Source organism: Ursus maritimus, unplaced genomic scaffold (genome assembly GCF_017311325.1).
Source record: "Ursus maritimus isolate PB19 unplaced genomic scaffold, ASM1731132v1 scaffold_27, whole genome shotgun sequence".
In the NCBI taxonomy this organism is placed as follows: Eukaryota; Metazoa; Chordata; class Mammalia; order Carnivora; family Ursidae; genus Ursus; species Ursus maritimus.
The window spans coordinates 20,680,322-20,699,812 of record NW_024425230.1 but is presented as its reverse complement, the minus strand read 5'-3'; the positions used below and the strand labels follow the sequence as shown (position 1 = coordinate 20,699,812).

Below are 19,491 nucleotides of genomic sequence, written 5' to 3'. Positions count from 1 at the left end.
TTCGGCCCACTGCTTTTTTTTTTCCCCACGTGAATATAATTTAACTTCATTGGGATCAAGGTACATGCAATTTTATAAACTGTTTCTTCACTAAGGAGCACTATCATATGCGACACGTGTCACTGAAACTACATCATGGAGAACAATCCTTGGCACTTCATAAACACACTCATTTCACCTCACCAGTGTGCTTTGAGACAAGAATAATTTCGCAGGCGCCGGTACTTACCAGGTGTAACTCTTCGGCAGTCAGCCTGCTTACCAGCTGCTGAAACAACATCCGCTGAGCTGATGTGTTCTCCTCTGGACTTTGCAGCATCCAGCTCTCAGTGCCCAAAGTGCTACTTGCTGGGAGAGACCACTGGCTTGCTGTGCCTTTTAGAAAAATTCTGACTGGTTTCTGAAAATGTCTCTGATGCATGGCCAAGGGCTCTAGGGTGACCGTCCATGTTTCTGGAGCCTCTTTGCCTGTTAGAAATAAGGAATATTGGGGCACCTGGGTGGCGCAGTCATTAGGCGTCTGCCTTCGGCTCAGGGCGTGATCCCGGCGTTATGGGATCGAGCCCCACATCAGGCTCCTCTGCTAGGAGCCTGCTTCTTCCTCTCCCACTCCCCCTGCTTGTGTTCCCTCTCTCGCTGGCTGTCTCTATCACTGTTAAATAAATAAATAAAATCTTTAAAAAAAAATAAGGAATATTAAAATTCTAATGTAATCGTTACTAAAAACAGATTTAATAGAAGAAAAAAATGAGACTGTCAGTGTGATACTAGTATTGTCATTCACACTTCAACCCTCATCCCACTGCCAACGGGCTAGCAGAGCAAGTGCACTTCGTTCTACAGGAAGAGTTACATATGAACGGGATCACAAGGGTCTAACTAAAGGTCAGAACTTCTCAATAATTATGCCTTAGAAATAAGTATTCAGGCAATACTCGTGACTTACAAAAAAGACAACACTGCTTAAACCCGTAAAATACAGCATACCACATCAAATTCTAAAGAATATATATGATAAAACTGCTTAAACAAAACCACTCTTAAATTTCCTTAAACTGCACACAATGTATATAACATGATTTTATGTATACATCTCTACAGAGTAGACTCCTGTGTGGATATGGGATTCAGAAATGAGATTCACTATACAGCAGATCATATAGTAAACTTATGAAGAGTCTAACATGTTGGCTCTCCCTGGTAACAAGCACCATTTTCAGAGGCTGCTGATTGTTATTTCTTCTCTTAATCACTCATTGCTTCTCTATGGTCTTCCATTTATCAGTCTCTTCTATGAGGCAGGAAATCATACCACCCCTTTGCTTGGGCACCTGAACAGTATTATCCTTCTTTTCAACAGCTGGGAAATTCTTTAAAAATCACTCACTAGTTCTTTTTGTAGATGGGCTGGCAGTTATACTGTGCCCGTGTTCGACACTTTCCTGTGGTACCTGATTCTGCACAGACACCTTTTAATTACAAGCATTAATCGAGTGCCCAGGCTGTTGGAGACTCTAAAGAAGTGAAAAGCATGGGCTTGCCTTGAAGAAATCTATGTACCTGAGACCATAAAGCCCCCCAAAGGAGTATTTGCTTACCTTCAACAGGGAGAAATAATGTTCCTTCCATCCGTGGAAATGAGGCCTCGTATGCAGAATTATAGAGCAAACAGTTTAAAGTGGCATCAGGTGGCAGAGTTGAAATCCATGAAGAGAGGGGAGATTCACTTGCCAGCTTTTTTTCACTACCAAGCAGTATTTTCCCAGCTTTAGTACAATCCCGGCTGAAAGTTTCGGACGGTAAGATAGTGCCTCCTACAAGATGGAGCAGTTCACACACTGTCCAGTACCCAAGGTGGTCCGGGGATTCCCACAACTAAAATAAAAATTACAAAGAAATTCAGGTAGTTATAATGAGGCATCCATAAATAAAGCTTGGGGAGAGCAGGAGAAAGTAGACAACTACATTAAAGGATCAAATTACTCACTTATTGTATTAAGCCACACACAAACGGCCAGTATCCCATTACTGTACAGCCTGCTCTCACTACAGCCCTTGTCATCTCTCCCCTGGACTCTTACTTCCAGCCGCTCCAGTCTGTGTTCTGCCTCTCATCTGTCCTCCACGTTGCTCTAAGGATTCTTCCAAATCATGAATCTGATCGTGCTACTTCTCTAAAAGCTTTCAAGGGCTTTCCGCTGCCTCCATGACACAGTAATTCTCGGGCATAGCCCAGCCCTAAACAACCTTTCCAAACACATTATCTTCCCTCACCCATCGCTACCTTCCAGGCACACTGAACCATTCACTGTTTCTTGAACAAGCCGTATTTTATCTTCCATGCTTTGGTTCATTCTGTTTCCTGTGCTTCCCCTTCTTCTCCAACTTGGGTAATCTACCTCAAATCCTGTGTTCTCTGTGCCAGTCTTTATTTCCTCACACACAGACAATTGTTTATTCAACCTCGTTTAACAAACTTTTATTGAGCAAACTTCATATGCCATGGATTAGCAAGACCTAGTCCCAGTCGTCTAGAATCTTAAAGTTGGGGGTAGAGTGAATAAAACCGCAATAACATGAAATATTTAACTCAGTATCACAATATAACATGACAATATTCAAGTAGTATAGGAACATGACAGAAGAGCGCCTACCCCAAAATACAATTATCACGGTGGTTTGTCTACTCTACGGGAGTTAACAACTATAGACCACAAATTGCTATGGAATGTGAGATCTTCCAGGTCATCTCCAAATGTTTCCTATATTCAAGTTCAAAAAGGGGCATAAGAGTGCCCAAGGTCACAGCAAGGCAAGAATAGACTAGTCCAAAAACCAAGAACTATCTTGGATAGTGCTTTTAAAATGAGAGTCATGACCCTTTGGTGGACTTGGATGGATCTTTTGATAGTTCAAATGACTGGCTCATGATCAGCATCAACGAAAACCAGAATAGAAAATATCAGAGCACAACAGAAAATATCTGGTGCAGTGAAGATAAACAATATACTGTAACACTTTTGTTCCAGTTATACATGCCAGTTTGGAAATTAATCAATTAATATTTGCTATTACCATCCATATGTCCACGCCTGTGCTCACTGCTATGGGGGAGAATAGTACTAGTTCATATACCATAGATCCTGATTAGGATTTTCTGCCAAAGGGAAACAAAAAATTTGTTGAGATTGTTAGACATTCTGGCTAGAGGACAGCCAGGAAAAAAAATCTGCTTATCAACTGAAAGGTAAAGCTTTAATAAGAGTTGAAAAAGACATCAACTTTTGATGAGAATATATGCACATGATTAAAAAAAAAACCAATCACTAATAGAGTATGGTTACATATTTCATTTTTATTCATATTACAGATTAAAGGAGAGACAAGTCTTAGTGAGTTTCAAATTTAGAGATTTATAAATGTCCACAAGACTATAAATGCAGGGGCACCTGGTTGGCTCAGTCAGTAGAGCATAGGACTCTTGGTATCGGGGTTCAAGCCCCACATTGGGTGTAGATTACCTAAAAAAAAATAAAATCTTGAAAAAAAAAAAGAAAAAGACTATAAAGTCCAAGAGAGCAGGAACTATATCTGTCTGGTTCACTAATGGTACATCCAGCACACCTAGCAGATATGTAATAAATGTGTGTTGAATAAATCAGACTCGAAAGCATGCCAGAGGTCTCCTATGCTCTCTTTTATCCTGCAAGAGTTCTGTGCTTAGATCCCTCCTCCCCCAGTCTGAGCCCAGGTTCTGTTTCTTCCAGTTCTGTTTCCCAGGCTGTGAGCTCCTCAAGACGGGACCTGGATTTTCTCTCCTTCCCTTCTTTCTACCCCTGTAGTGAGAGCTCTCCAAGGACAGAACCTAAAGCCCCCTTCAATCTCTGCACTGTGGCTGGGCAGAGGCTTTTTCAAGAGGAAAAGATGACTCTTTGCCAGAAAAAAGAATTCCAGAAAAGCTTTTTTATGGGCATTTTCTTAGGGTAAACAACATAGCAGATGTCAGAAGGGAAGCCTCAAAGACCCATCCCCTCAGATGGTGGGATGTCAGAACTGGAAGAGATGTTTAAAAAGATACTGTCAACCTACTTATCGTAATGCTATTCCAAAAAGAGAAAAAGGAGAATCTCCAAGCCCCATCTGCTAAGATTTATTTCTAGCCAGTATTTGATTTAATTCCAGAATAAAGTCTTTGGTGTGATTTAGTATCAATTATCCCAAGTCAAGCAGTTATGTGTTGTGTACTATGTCCAGCACTTGATTTGCTGCCTTAACAAATTTTAAGTTCTACGATTCCATTTTCTCCATCAAATGTTTACAATCCCCTTAAACACCTTTGTTCTTTCCTTTTCTTTTATAAGCCACTGCAGCCTTATTTTGCATTTACCACATCTTTGGGGGGCTTTGTATGTGAAAGCATGTTGGAAATTTTAACAACATATATCATTCCTTAAGTACCTGCTCATTTTCCATTTGTAATCTTGCAATTTAACCCACTCCTAGTTTACTCACATGTGTTTCCAGGAGGTGGAATCACATCTTTCACCTGGTTAAGCCACTGCCCATCAATTTGAAGAAAATCTGTGCTTTTACCGCCTAGGCCCTAGAGACATGTGCTTTCTGAAACAAACTAAGCTCCTTTCCAGTACAAATCTTTATACCTGCTCTTTGCCTGGAATGTTCTTTCCCAACCTTCCTGTTCAAGTCATTCCCCCCCCCCACACACACACCCTTCTACCAAATCTTGCTCACCGGCTTATTCTTATCTGTTTAATGTATCTTCCTTACTAGGAGGTAAACCACCTCAACTGACCACCACACCCTCCGCTTTAACAGTGTACTAGGCACTCGGTGCAATGGCTTCTCAATGACTATTTGTTAATTAAATGAATGTGACAGGAGGAAAATGGTGGGGTTAAAAATACATACTTATCAGGCGCCTGGGTCATGATCTCTCGGGGTCCTGGGATTCCGCCCTCTGGGTGGAGGGGGCTCCCTGCTCTGCAAGGAGTCTGCTTCTCCCTCTGCCCCTCCCCCACTCGTTCTCTTTCTCAAATATCTTAAAATCTTACAAAACAAAAATCTTAAAAAATCTTAAAAAATCTTAAAAAAAAAAAAAAAACTTATCTCAGGGTACCTAACAGGAGCGGGGGCCCCAATACCTCAACAAAAACCCAAATGAGCCATTTAGGACTGTGAGTACCTAAATTTATTCCTTTGGTCAACAAATATTTACTGAACTACAATGTTCAATATGCCTCTGCAGGGGATACAAAGGTGTGTGTGTGCTTGCCTCTGAGGTATTTTTATACTAGATGGAAGGTGAGAGACTTGCACAATTGGAACATATAATGGGGAAAGGGTAAGTGCCACAAAAGTGCACGGAAATTCACAAGTTGAGAGTGAGTAGTTGCCACGGGCAAGGCGTTAGAGAGAAGTTGAGACCGGCATGGAAGAGTGAGCACTGGCCTTCGGGGTGACCTATAAGACAGAACACGCAGTCAAGATTTGTTGACCGACTAAACGATGCTTCAATATGCTGGAGCATTCGTTGTGTGTAGGAAAAACAGAACCTGGGAAGGCAGATAAGGGCCCAAATGGTGAAGGGCCTTAAATGCTTACCTTAGTATGTACCAAGGACCTACCTATCGTCCCAGTTTGTGACCAAAGGTCTTCCCTTCTGAAGGGACACATGCTGGTCACGCTAGTCTCGTTCTGGGTCTCCCGCCTGCTCTGCAGACGCTGCCTGGTTCTGGTCAACCAGCAGGGCACCGTGCGCCAAGGCCGAGTTTACCACGAGCTTACCTTAGGCCACTCGGTGGTATCCAGCCAGTACAAGGTGATTTTTCGGGCGATCATGACTTCCTGGACTCTCTTGGGCAGCAACTTCTCCATCACCTGCTTAGGGGGAGGAGGCAGGCGCTGGGCCTGGGCCTCGCAGCCGGACACGAACTGCAGCAGCTCCCTCTCGGAATGCGGACAGGCGGCCAGCAGGAAGACCGCGTTCACAAAGCCCCCGAGAGCAGTCTCGGCCTCCTTGGCCTCGCCCTCCACGTCCAGCAGCCTCCTCCCGCTGCTGCGCAGGATCGGCTTCGTGGGCGACGTGATCTCGGGCCGGTCCCACTGGTAGTCCAGCAGCGTCTCCATCAGGGCGCTGTGCGTGTGGCTGGCCCTGGGCGCCGGGCCCGGCAGGTGGGCGCCGTGGCCGCCGTCCCCGAGCCTGGCGTCCAGCTCCTCCTCGAAGTCCTCCCAGGAGCGGGCCCCCAGTTCGCGGAAGTCAGACACGCGGGACGGCCGGCTCCGCGCCCCCTCAGAGTCAAAGAACTTGAAGGCCCAGCGGACCCTGGTTAGGCCGAATCGACAACTCAGGTAGGTGAGGAGGCGCAGGGCGGCCCGCCGGACCGGACTCCGGCCGGCGGCACCGCCCGCGGTGTCCAGCAGCAGCATAACATTGTGACAGCAGGCCATGTCGGCCGCGCAGCCGCCCCGGGGCTCGGGCTGGGACCCGCGCGGCTCTCTTCTCGGCCCTAGCTTCAGAGACCCAGCGCCATTCACCGCTTCCCTCAGGAGCCCTGGTGGAAAAGCTCCCGCGCTCTCCAAGTGCTCCTGCCATTGGCGGAGTCAGCCCCGAAAGTCAGCTCCTATTGGTCGCTTGCCTTACGTAACTTACGCGAGTCACATCCATCCTTGGCGCTGATTGGAAGGACGACGGAGAAGCTCTCCGCCTGATTGGTGGAGGGCGTGGCTGTGAGTGGGGCACCGTGTTCCCGGAGAAACTTACCATTCATTGGCTTGGGCCTTAGTTTTAAAATTTAAAGAGGTTGTGCTTCGGGGGCGTGTCCTTAAGGTTCCCTTTCGGGCTGGAGGCCTGCGTTTGGGCAATTGTGCGCAGGCGTGGGTGCGGGCTGTTGGAAGGTGTTTACTAAGACTTTGCAAACTTGGTACTGGGAGGGATTTGGAGATGGTCTGACTCAAACTGGGATGAAGCCACTTCGACTTTCTACGGAGTAGAATCCGATGATGAAGACTTTCGTTTTCCGTAATTTAAGAAAAAAGTATTAACAATTTAAAGTTCACTTCCTTTGCCCCAATAATTTCAAGGAGTTCCTCTGAAGTAGGTAATTAGATCCAAATAAAAGACATATGTACATCATAGAGTTATCTGACCTGAGAAAAATTGGAAAACAGCTCAAATGCGAATGACCAAAGTATGGTACACCCTAAACGGAAGGAACATCATGTAGCTTTTTATATGTAACGTTAGATGAAAAAAGGACTGCGAAACAGAACCCCCGATTTTGTGTATTTTTAAACTGTTAAGATAAAACTGTACGGAAAGTTGTCTGTGATGGTTTCTGGGTGATGACATTATGCTGATTTTTTTAAAAAGTATATATATATTACACTTTTCTAAATTTTCTATAATTCTGTATTTTCCTGTTTCATAGTCGGGGGCAATATACCTAATGAATAAAAAGTATTTCCTGTTGTAAATAGAAGAAGCCAGTTTTCCAAAAGGGCGAGAAGGTAAAGGGAATATTCGCAGTAGAGGCTGAGGACAAAGGGGGAGTCGTTTATGATATACTGGAGGAAGGTCAAGGAAATGGGGAACCGTGGGTCAAGGTCCCCTTCAGGGATATACAGAGCTGTCAGGGGTTAAAATCCAGATGATGAGGATGACATTGGGAGTCTTGGTAAAAGCTGTGGGTTCAGGGCAGGACTCCGCCTGTCTGCAGGGTCTGCAGTGAAACCTGTTTCATTCTTGATATTGGTAATTTGTATTCTCTTTTTTTATATCAATCTTACTAGAGGTTTATCGGTTTTACTGATTTTTCAAAGAATGAGCTCAGTTTATTGATTTTTTTCTGTTTTCAATTTCTCATTTATTTGAGAGAGAGAGAGCGCGCGCTCACAAGCGGGGGGGGGGGGGGGGCGGTAGAAGGAGAGGGAGAAGCAGGGAGCGCCAAGCCAGGCTCCATCCCAGGACCCTGGGATCACCACCTGAGCCCAAGACAGATGCTTAACTGATTGAGCCACCCATGCACCCCTCTGTTTTCAATTTCATTGATTTCTGCTCTTTACTCTTTTCTTCCTTTTGCTTTAGGTTTACTTTGCTCTTCTTTTTCTAGATTTTTTAAGTGAGAATGTAGATTGTTGAGGTGAGGGTTTTCCTCTTTCCTAAGGATTTCCTAAGGATATGCCTTTAGTGCCATAAATTTTCTTCTCAGCGCAGCTGTGTCCCACAAATTTGGACACCTTGTATTTTTTTTCCACTTATATCCATGTATTTTTAAATTTCTCTTGAGAATTCCTCTTTGACCCATGGATTAATTAGAAGTGTGTTGTTTAGTTTCCAATTGTTTGCAGATTCCCTGTTATCTTTCTATTTTTTATTTCTACTGTGATTCCATTGATTTGGTGGACACACTCTGTATGATTTCAATTCTTTTAAATTTATTGAGGTTTATTTTATGACCCAGGATATTGTCTATCTTCATATATGCTTCACGAGCATTTGAAAATAATGTATATTCTGCCATTGTTGAGTGGAATGTTCTATAAATACCAATTAGATACTGTTGGTTAGTGGTGTTTTTGAGTTCTTCTGTATCTGTGTTTTCTGTCTAGTTGTTCTCGCAGTTGTTGAGAGAGAGATGTCGAAGTCTTCAACTCTAATTGTGGATAAGTCTATTTCTCCTTTCAGTTCTATCATTATTTTGCTTTATATATTTTGCATCTCTGTTGTTCAGTGCATACACATTTAGAATTACTACGTCTTCTTAGTAGATTGACCCTTCTATCACTATGTAATATCTCTCTCTCTCTGTAACTGGTGATTTTCATTGCTCTGAAACACTGAGCTATTAATATAGCTCTCTTGCTTTCTTCGATTACTGTTTGCATGGTATATCTGGTTTCATTCTTTTTCTGTCAACCTATCTATATCATTGTTTGAAGTGAGTTTCTTTATGTGACATATAATTGAGTCATTTTATTGTTTCATTCTTTTTCTGTCAACCTATCTATATCATTGTTTGAAGTGAGTTTCTTTATGTGACATAATTGAGTCATTTTATTTTATTTTATTTTATTTTAAAGATTTTATTTATTTATGTGACAGAGAGACAGCCAGCGAGAGAGGGGACACAGCAGCGGGAGTGGGAGAGGAAGAAGCAGGCTCCCAGCGGAGGAGCCCGATGTGGGACTCGATCCTGGAACGCCAGGATCACGCCCTGAGCCAAAGGCAGCCGCTTAACGACTGTGCTACCCAGGCGCCCCTGAGTCATTTTAAAAAATCTGTTCTGCCAGTCTCATCTTTTAATTGATGTATTTAGACTATCCATGTATAATATATTATTGATTATTAGGGCTTAAGTCTGCCATCTTATTTTTTTGACTTTGTTTTTTTGATTTTCTGTTTTTTCCCCTGCTTCCTTTGGGGAACATTTTTTTAAATTTTTAATTTTTTTAAAGGTTTTATTTATTTATTTATTTGAGAGAGAATGAGAGCAAGAGACATCACAGAGGGAGAGGGAGAGGGACAGGGAGAAACAGACTCACCTCTGAACAGGGAGACTGACAAGGGGCTTGATCCCAGGACCTTGAGATCATGACCTGAGCAGAAGGTGGGTACTTAATCGACTGAGCCACCCAGGTGCCCCAATTGAACATTTTTTTAAATTTAATTTTATCAATTTTGTTTGTTAGTGTATTTCTTTGTCTAGATTTTTTAGTGTTTTATCTGAGTATTACAATATGTACATATAACTTACCACAGGCTGGTGAAGTGTAGTTGTAATAAAGTATGGAAATATTACCTCCTTTTGAGTCCCTTACCCTCCTTCACTTAAAATTGTCTTAACTATTTCCTTTACAAATATTGATAACCACATTAGTTATCATTTTTGCCTTAATCGTCAAACTTAACTTACAAAACTTAAGAAGAGAAGGAAAGCTTATGCTATTGACCCATACTTTTCCTTTTTCCATTGTTCTTTCTTTCTTCCTGATGTTCTCAGATTCCTTCTTTTTTTTTTTTTTTTTTTTTTTTTTTCCTGTTTTACAGCTTCCATTAGCCATTCTTTTAGGGTAAGTCTGCTTGCAGTAAGTTCCTTACGTTTCCTTCATCTGAGATTGTCGTTATTTTCCCTTTATTCCTGAAGGACATTCACCGGATATAGAATCCTGGGTTGAGAGTTCTTTTTGTTTGTGCCAGTCCTGTTTCTCCCCAGTGCTTCCTCTGACATCACTTGAGCAGGGGCAGGGAGGACATCTTGTTCCCGATGGATGGATTTGGGAGTCGAGGTTCCCGAAGGGATCTCCACTGCCTCATTATGCCTGGCACGGGGGCAAGTGTAGGCTCCCACTCAGTCTTTGCTGATGGGGCTGGGATATCGTTGGTTTAGTTTTTTGGTTTTGGTTTTTTTGGGGAGTGATTATTGTCTACAAGTTTTCTGTCTTGCTTGTCTGCCCCTGTCCTGGTCTTTTCACTAGAGAAAGCAGACTCCTTTGGGGGCTTTTTGTGGTCTGCAGCCGTTGAGGTATTAGGACACCAGCTTCTCCAGTATCCAGTCAAATATAAAAGGGTAAAAGAAAACGCAAGGAACTCACTGCCGTGTCAGTCTTTGCGTCTCAAGATTGCTAGCAAGTCTGCCTCTTCTCTCAACCTCAAAGAGTCTTCTCCTGTCTGTTTATATAGGATGTCCAGGGGTTTTAGCTATACTTAGTGGGAAGAACAGGAGTAAATATGTCTACCCCATTGTGTCTGGAACCAGAAGTCAGGGGTCTTTTTTTTTTTTTTAAGATTTTATTTATTTATTTGACAGAGAGGGAGGCAGCAAGAGAGGGAACACAAGCGGGGGGAGTGGGAGAGGGAGAAGCAGGCTTCCCACTGAGCAGGGAGCCCAGCCAGAACGCTGGGATCATGACCTGAGCTGAAGGCAGATGCGTAAGGACTGAGCCACCCAGGTGCCCCAGGAGTCTTTTTTATTGTAACTTACCACATCACACTCTATTCCAGCTCTTTAAGAGTTCGCTTTACTTTCTTCTTTTTTTTTTAAGATTTTATTTATGTATTTGAGAGAGAGCGAGCATGAGCAGGGAGAGGGGCAGAGAGAGAAGCAGACTCCCCGCTGAGCAAGGAGCCCAACTCTGAGCTGGATCCCAGGACCCTGAGATCATGACCTGAGCTAAAGGGCAGACATTTAACGACTGAACCACCCAGGCGCCCCAAGAGTTTGCTTTACTTTATAAACTGTGAGTTCTTAGAGGGCAAGAACAGTGCTTTATCTGTCTATGTTTCTCTAGTGTCTAGCAGAGTGGCAATAAATTATTTTTGTAATTGAAATGTAGTATGTTATCAAGCATTTCCCAGGTTAGGAATTTGTGCAGATACAGCTATATTACCACCAGAGGGCAGTAGCAGCAACCCTTCACTAAAGGCTCCCAAGCCTACATGCCCCACTCCAGAATGAAAGCTTTCCCCAGAACTGCTTGTCCTTCGTTTGGGTAAGAAAAGCTGAAGTCTGGGAACTTACTGTAATTGGGGCTCTCAGGGAGAAAAAAGGACCTTGGGGTGGCTGACAAGGCTGCACCTGGAGCACGTGGGTCCCATTCTTTTGGGGAACGATGTGTTCTGTGTTCCCATGAAGGGAGGGGAAGTCACCTATTTCCAGCATCTAGAGGGATAGTCGTGATTCTGGGCACTCCTCACAGTAATCCTGCAAGGCGGGCATTATTTCCTCCCTTTTACTGAGGAAACTGAGGCTCAGAGGGCCTCTCACAGCTAGTAAGAAGGAGCACTGAAACTCTTACACTGCTTCCCCCCAGGAGATCCAAGGACAGCCTCCTCCCCTGACAGAGTGGACCAGGGAAGGGACCTAACTGGCAATGGAGGCCCAGGCCAGCCCCACATCCAGCAAGCCTCTCAGCCCTGTGTTCTCCATCTTTCTTTAATGGGATGATAATCCACTTTGCTTTTAAGAGCCATGAGATCTAGGGCCAGGACCAGCAGGGCCCAGTACAAAGTAAAAATGTAGGACCCCTTATTTTAAACAATAAAAATTTCAGGGACACGTGGGTGGCTCAGTTGGTTAAGCGTCTGCCTTCGGCTCAGGTCATGATCCCTACGTCCTGGGATTGAGCCCCACATCGGGCTCCCTGCTCGGCAGGGAGCCTTCTCCCTCTCCCTCTGCCTGCTGCTCTGCCTACTTGTGCTCTCTCTGTTAAATAAATAAATAAAATCTTTAAAAGATTTAAAAAATTTTTTAATTTCAAAACAGCAACAGCAGAGCATTAAACCAGGCACAGGGCCCTTCTAAGTGTGGGGGGCCTGTGTGACCATACAAGGCACGTGTCCATGAAGCCAGCCTTGTCTAGAGCAATAGTAGAAATAATGAAATCATAATAGCTTCCCTCTTCAGCACAACTAATCTGCACTATACGCTTTCACTTTAAATATTTTCTTTCAGCCTTTCTGGGGTTTTCTCCCCCTGTGTGTGGGTTTTGTTTGTTTATTTTTTCAGAGAGAGAGAGAATCTTAAGCAGGGTCCAAGCCCAGCGTGTGAGCCCAACACAGGGCCTGATCCCACAACCCTGAGATGATGACCCCAGCGGAAATCAGGATGACTGAGCCACCCAGGTGCCCCTCCCCCTGTGTGTTTTCATCTCTACAATGAGGAGGTTGGACTAAACCAGAAGTTCTTAACCCTGGCTACACATTAGAAGCACCTGAGGACTTTAAAAAACTATCCAAAGCTGACCCTACCCCTCAAAGATTCTAGCTGAATTGGGTGGCGGTGGGGCCGAGACAAGTCACTAAACTCCCCCCCAGTTCCTACTTGAGGGCGATGATGACAGAAATGTCCTTCCTCTCCTGGAACACCCCCCCTTCTGGACCATTCCAGCTCCCGTAGGGCAGGGAGCCTTGAGGTCTCAGGTCTGGGAATTTTTCCTGGCAATGACATGAAGAGTATGTGCCCTTGGTGGGTCTGGATAAGGGGTGGGTCTTCTGAGGAAATTGTTTCTCGTCCACAGCAGCCATTTGCTCAACTCTCCATTCTGCTCAGGGTCCTGGGGCTCCAGAGTTCCCTGGTGGTCTAGGGGGAAGCCGTCCATTTGTGGCAATATTCCTGGGCACAAAGAAAAAACAGTGGCTTTCCTGAGCCTTCTGGGAAATGCCAGCTTGCCTAGCTTCCTTGACAGACCCAGAGCAATGTGCGTAAAGCTGTTAGGGAGAAGAAAGCAGAAAGGAAAATGTTTATCACACACTTTTTGAGTGTCTGGCATTGCACTAGGAACACTCACATTTAATCTTCCCAAACCCTTCTGGGTATGTATTTTTTTTTAATCTCCATTTTAACAGTTCAGAAAAGCTAAGTAAGTTGCTGGACGTCACACAGCTCACTGAGTGTTCCCTCTACTTACTGGAGGAGCAGGGCTGTGGTTCAGAGATGGGGTGGAGTGGGGTACAGGCTGGGTGGTGCTTGCTTCACCCCTGTCCTGTCATCTCTCTGACCTCTACTGGCCAAAGGCCTGGGACTCCAATCTCTTGTTCAAACCTCACATCTACTCCTACCCCAGCAGTGTTCCCTGGGAAACCGGGTCTGAGGGCCAGTATGATCCCACAGTCTGTGGGACTGGCCCTCTTTTCTGGCTGAGAAAGCCAAGCTGTGGCTGCAGCCAGTGAGGCATGGCCCAGGCCTGCCTTATCAGGCCTGCACAGAGCTCAGAAACCCTCCCCCTGGGTCCTGTGGAAGTGGAAATGGTTTGGAACACTGGGTCCATTCACTGATGTGAGAACCCAAGGATGAATGGAAGGTCCCCTGGGAAGGCATCCTGGGCTCCTCACAGAAGCCCATCGGGAGATGGGGCTAATGCAGCGGTCCTGGGGCCACTGAGAAGGCTGAAACTCCTTCTCTGAAGTCAGTTCTACTGCACAGAACCTGAATCTGCCACACAGATTAGGGCAGTTCTGTAAGAATGATCATCAGGCTCAGACTCTGCTAAGGGGGGTTTAGCCTCACCTTTGAGGAAGGGTCTCAAATTCCCCTCTATACTTGAAGGGGCTTCTAGAGGCTCAGGAAAGCTGTGAGGCCTGGTGGAAGGGTGGGAAGGGACAGAAACTCCAGACAATTTAGGGGGGTGGGCAGGACTGCAATCTCCCTAAGGGATCCAAGGCCAGACCAGAGGGGAAAGCTGAAGCTGATCTGGAGGCTCCACCCCCTAGGAATCCAGCCACCCCCCTTCAGGAGGGGGGGACCTGCGGTTTCACAGCCCTGGGCTGGACTGAGCCAGTGAGGCCTGGACCCACGAATAGGTGCCATGACGAAAGATTTCTATCACATTGTGAATCTCAGGACTGCCAAGTGGTTCAGGAGTGAAGGGCTGGGGAATCTTCTTTTAGTTCATTCCTCAAAAGCATAATTCAGATGAAAAATATTTTATAAGATGAACTGTGATATGGGATGAGAGGCAGTCCTGGAGGTGGATGGGGGTGATGCTTGCACAGCAGTGTGAATGTACTTACTTACTGCTACTGAACTGTTTGCTTTAAAATTGTTAAAACAGTAAATTTCATTATATGTGTATTTCACTACAACTAAAACAAAGAGGAATGTGAAACTGTGGTTAGCTTAGAAAGCATGTCAGGCCAGTCTCATCTGAGGCTGAAGAGAAGTGTCCGTGTGATCCAAGAGCGCCTGCAGGCTGTGCCCACCCAACTTTTGAGGAAGGCATTGTCTTCTCCTAAAGGCTCACAGTGACCACCACCCCCCCGCCCCGCAGGGGGTTAGAAATAGATTTTAAAGAGCCTGACAGATGTGCCTCTCTTGTCACTCTTTCTGGCTATCCTCGGGTCCATGAGACAGGATTTTCTTTCTCCAGTAGGATTTGGGGATGAGTGTGAGGAATGAGCCAATAGATCAGGTCCTGGCTCAGGAAGCATTCTTTGTCACCATGTTTTAGGTCTGATAAACCATTTTACAAAATCAGAGCTGATGTGATTGTGTGGAGTTTGTAGTGGAGAACGTAGGCATCCAACCTCGGAGAGCCAGATGATGACCCAGAGGAGAAGGCACTCTGGGCACAGCTCTGTGTAGGGGTCTGTGGCCCTATACGAGGAGCACAAGGAGCCCCAGGAAAGAAGGGATTTCCTTGCCTGGAGTGTATCTTAAAAATTCACAAGAGTGGATCATATTATGTTTTTATACTTTGGCAACCCATATACTGAAACGAGAATGATAAAGATTAACTTGGTCCCTGCACAAGGATGAAATCAAATTTGTGAAGCATTCCATATTTTTTAGTAGTAGATAGTTGAAAAGTAAAATTTAAAAAACAATCCAATCTGGGGATGCCTGGGTAGTTCAATCAGTTAAGCGTTCAATTCTTGATTTCAGCTCAGGTTATGATTTCAGGGTTGTGAGATCAAGCTCCGCCTCAAGCTCCACACTGGGCGTGGAGCCACTTAAGATTCTCTCTCTCCCTCTACACCTGCCCTCCTTTAAAAATATATATAATTCAATTTATAATAAAAACAAAAAACAGAAAATACTTAAGAATAAATTTAACAAAAGATGTGCAAAATTTACACACTGAAAACTAGAAAACATTCCTGAGGGAATTTTTTAAAGGATCTAAACACATGGACAGACATACCATGTTCATGGATTAGAAGACTCAGTACTATTAATTCTCATTTGATTTACAGATTCAATTCATAAATCGTAATCTCCATAGGCCTATAGAATTGTAGAAATTGACATGCTGATTCTAAAACTTATGCAGAATTGCAAAGGACCTAGAATATCCAAAGCAATCTTGAAAATAAGTTAGAAGACTTACACTACCTTCCTTCAAGACTAAATATAAAACTATACTAATCAACATAACCTGGTACCATTATAAGGATCAACCAATAAATCAGGGGGCAGAACAGAGAGCTGAAAAGAGATTCACACTTGTTTAGTCATTTGGTATTTGACAATGGTGTCAAAGCAATCCAAGGGGAAGAGAAAAATCTTTTCAATAAATGGGGCTGGAATAACTGGATAACCAAATAGGAAAAAAAAAAAAATGAGCCTTAACTCCTACTTCACACCATACACAAAATGTAACTCAAGACAAATCATAGATGCAAACATAAAAGCTAAAACCATAAAGCTCTGAAAAGAAAACAGAGAATAGCTTTGTGGCTTGAGAGTAACAAATGTTTCTCAGGAAAGCAAGCCTGGTCTGCAGGGAGGCTGCTTCTCCCGCCCCCTCTGCCAGCTGCTCCCCATTTGTGTGCTCGCACTCTCTCTCTCTGTGTCAAAATAAACTCTTTAAAAAAAAAAAAGATTCGAACAGATCCTGCACAAAAGATGATATATGAATGGATAATAGGCACACGAAAAAGACAGTATTATTAATAATCAGGGCAATGCAAATTAAAACGGTAAGATACTACTACAAACGCAACAGAACGGCTAAAATTTAAACGACTGACCCCCACCAAAGGCCAATGAGGATAAGAAGCAACCAGAACTCTCATATGTTGTTAGTGGGAGTGTAAAATATTACAACCACACTGGAAAAAGCCAGTTCTTTTAAAACTGATTATACACCAACGCTATGACCCAGCAATTCCACTTCTAGCTATTGACCTGAGAGAAATGAAATTATGTCCACAAAAAGACTTGTATAGGAATGTTCATAGCAACTTCTTCATAATAGCCAAAAAGCTGGAAACAACCCAGATATCCATCAATAGGAAAATGGGTAACAGTTCTATATTCACAAAATGGAATATTACTCCAAATTAAAAAAAAAAAGAATGAACTACTGGTACATGCAACAACATAGGTGACTCACAACCATTATGTTGAGTGAAATAAGCCTTACACAAAAGAGTATATTCTGATGGTTCAATATATATAAAGCTCTAGAACAGGTAAAACTAACCTATGGTGGCAACAATCCAAACAGGGGTGTCCTCTGAGAGGTTGGGGGCAGGTATTGACTGGAAGGGGTGTGAGGAAATGTTCTGGGGTGATGTAGGGTTCTAGATCTTGACAGAGGTTGGGGTGTATAGGTTTATGTATTTGTGAAAATCGGGCATATGCACACTTAAGATTCTATGTTTCATTGCTTATAGATTTCATTTCAAAAAACTATAAACAGGGGCACCTGGTTGGCTCTCTTGGTAGAGCATGCAACTTTTGATCTCAGGGTCATGAGTTCAAGCCCTACACTGGGTATAGAACCTACTTAAAAAAATTTTTTTTTAAACTATGAACAAATAATACTGAACTCTAGTTAAAGGTAAACATATTGAAGTAACGAGGGGGAAGTTACTGATGTCTGCAATTTACTTTGAGATGCATAAAAAAATAAAATGTATTGATGGATGGAGGCACCTGGGTGGCTCAGTCCATTAAGCACCTGCCTTCGGCTCAGGTGATGATTCTGGAGTCCCATGATCGAGGCCCACATCGGGCTCCCTGCTCAGCAGGGAGTCTGTTTCTCCCTCTGCCCCTCACCCTGCTTGTGCTCTCTCTCGCTCGCTCTCTCTCTCAAATAAATATATAAAATTTTTTAAAATGAAATAAAATAGAATGCATTGGTGGGTGGAGAGGTGGAGAGATATATGATAAAGCAGATAGAATAAAATATTGATAGTAGTAGAAATTGGGTACAGGGATATTTTCACTGTGAAAATCATTATGTTGGAAATTTTTCATTAAAAATGTTGAAAAAAGACATATAGCTATATCCTGGAGTAACATATAAAATTTATGTGAACTTTATATGATAGAACAAGAGTGTTCCAGACAATTCTTGAATATATTCCCTTTATTGACTTGAAGTGTCCTTTCCTCCCAACACTTAACCATAGTGATTTTTTCCCCCTTCTTTTCTCTCGGGAAACAAAAATTCTAGCAAATTGTGCCTGATGGCTCTTGTTCTCTCTGTAACTGGAGAGTCAGCTTCTGGCAGTTTCAATTTGCTACTAGAAACTCAAGAGGACTGCCCACTGTGCTTGTCTAAAAGAGGTAATCAAGTTATAGTTGACTATTTAGATGATATCAAGGCCTCTAGAGGACAAATCATTCAGCATTCGCCAAGTGGAGACACAGAGGCGACCCAAGGCCAGAAGCTGCAGCACCCCACAAGAGGCACTGTGCAGGGGCTGACTTTGGTTTGGAGCTGGAGGTCGTTGGAAGGAGGAAGCCTTTTATCCCAGCCCCTCGGGGAGTAAAAGGAAGAGTTGGGATGGGGTCCACTGAGCCAGTGCTGGGGAGCTGAGCGTCAGGGCCTCAGGCCAATGGGACCCTCCCAGGTCACTATGGCCCCTCCCTGCCTCCTGGCCTGCTGGCTTTTACTCCTAGGTTGGTGATTGCTCAGTTAACCTGAGAGCCCAGGGACCAGGCTGAGCTGCTCTTTCCAGATCTGGCAGGACCTGGAGTGGGGATAGGGCTGGCTGGGAAAAGGTGGTCTTCACAGGCAGGGCCAGAGGAGAGAAAAGACAAGGACGACTTGACTTCTTTCAGCTGAGGGCCAGTGGCGGCCTGCCTGGTCAGCCCGTCCTGCCCACCCCACCCCTGCAATGAGTGTGGTAACTGTGAGTCATGAAGATGACAGGGAAGGAGAGTGGATGAATAGGGGTGCAATGTCCCTACAGGCGCCTACAGACCTGGAATCCTTGCACTCGAGCATCTCCGACATTGTGGGCATGGTCGTAGGTCATCCCCATTTTTGTGTCCTTACTTGTTATATGTCTATTCTTTGAGTGTCTTTGTGTGTTTATCCTGATTTCTTAAAAAAAAAAATATATATATATATATATATATATATATATATATAATTAAAAAGTAATATGTACTTATCATTGAAAATTCAGATAAACAAATTAAATAAGTTGAAATAATCACCCAAAGGTAACCTCTATTAAGCCTGCGATGTGTTTCCTGACAATGTTTATTTCCCAATGGGTATATACCCAATTTTAAAAATGAGATTATAATATGTGTGCTGCTTTTTAGCCTGCCTTTTCCACTTAACAGCACATCATGGAGGTCTTTCCTGGTCACGAAATACAAGGAAATAATGATCGTTTTCACCAGTTGCTTAGCATCCCAATAACACGGATGTGCACTAAGTTGTTTAATCTCTCTTAGTGGACATTTAGATTCTTAAAGTATTTTGCTATTATAAACAGTACTGTGATGATAAACATCCTTGGACTCAAATCTGCCCTTGTCTGTGATTTTTTTTTTTCATGAATTCTTTGGTGTGGAATTATCCTCTTAGATGGAAGGTAGACTGCTTTAAAATCTTTGTTGACTCCTTTTTGCCAAATGTAAGGGACATCTGATGTGCTTCCCTGCTCAGAATTCTTTTCCCCCCTTCTTCTAATAACAGCCTTTTGTTTTTCCTTTAAAGAGCCACACCGCCCCCACTCTCTCTGGCCCCTGTAGGCTGTCAGTCACTGTGAGCCTCTCCTCTACAGGG

At 43.8% G+C, this 19,491-nt stretch overlaps 1 protein-coding gene and 1 non-coding gene across 2 annotated transcripts in view; one reads left to right on the top strand and one right to left on the bottom strand.

Moving 5' to 3' along the window:
• Positions 1-7,864, bottom strand: part of TICRR (TOPBP1 interacting checkpoint and replication regulator) — a 43,684-nt gene extending 35,820 nt beyond the window's left edge. Inside the window, exons 1-3 of the mRNA XM_040642791.1 lie at positions 5,806-7,864; positions 1,599-1,875; positions 230-468 (exon numbers count right to left, since the gene is read on the bottom strand). Of these exons, the coding sequence (XP_040498725.1) occupies positions 230-468; positions 1,599-1,875; positions 5,806-6,468 (1,179 nt within the window). The 5' untranslated portion in view covers positions 6,469-7,864. The remainder of the gene's footprint in view (positions 1-229; positions 469-1,598; positions 1,876-5,805) is intronic.
• Positions 7,865-15,199: 7,335 nt separating this feature from the next.
• LOC121105570 lies at positions 15,200-15,302 on the top strand. The gene has a single exon (XR_005838182.1). It is a non-coding gene; the product is annotated as a U6 spliceosomal RNA (small nuclear RNA).
• Positions 15,303-19,491: the final 4,189 nt, after the last annotated feature.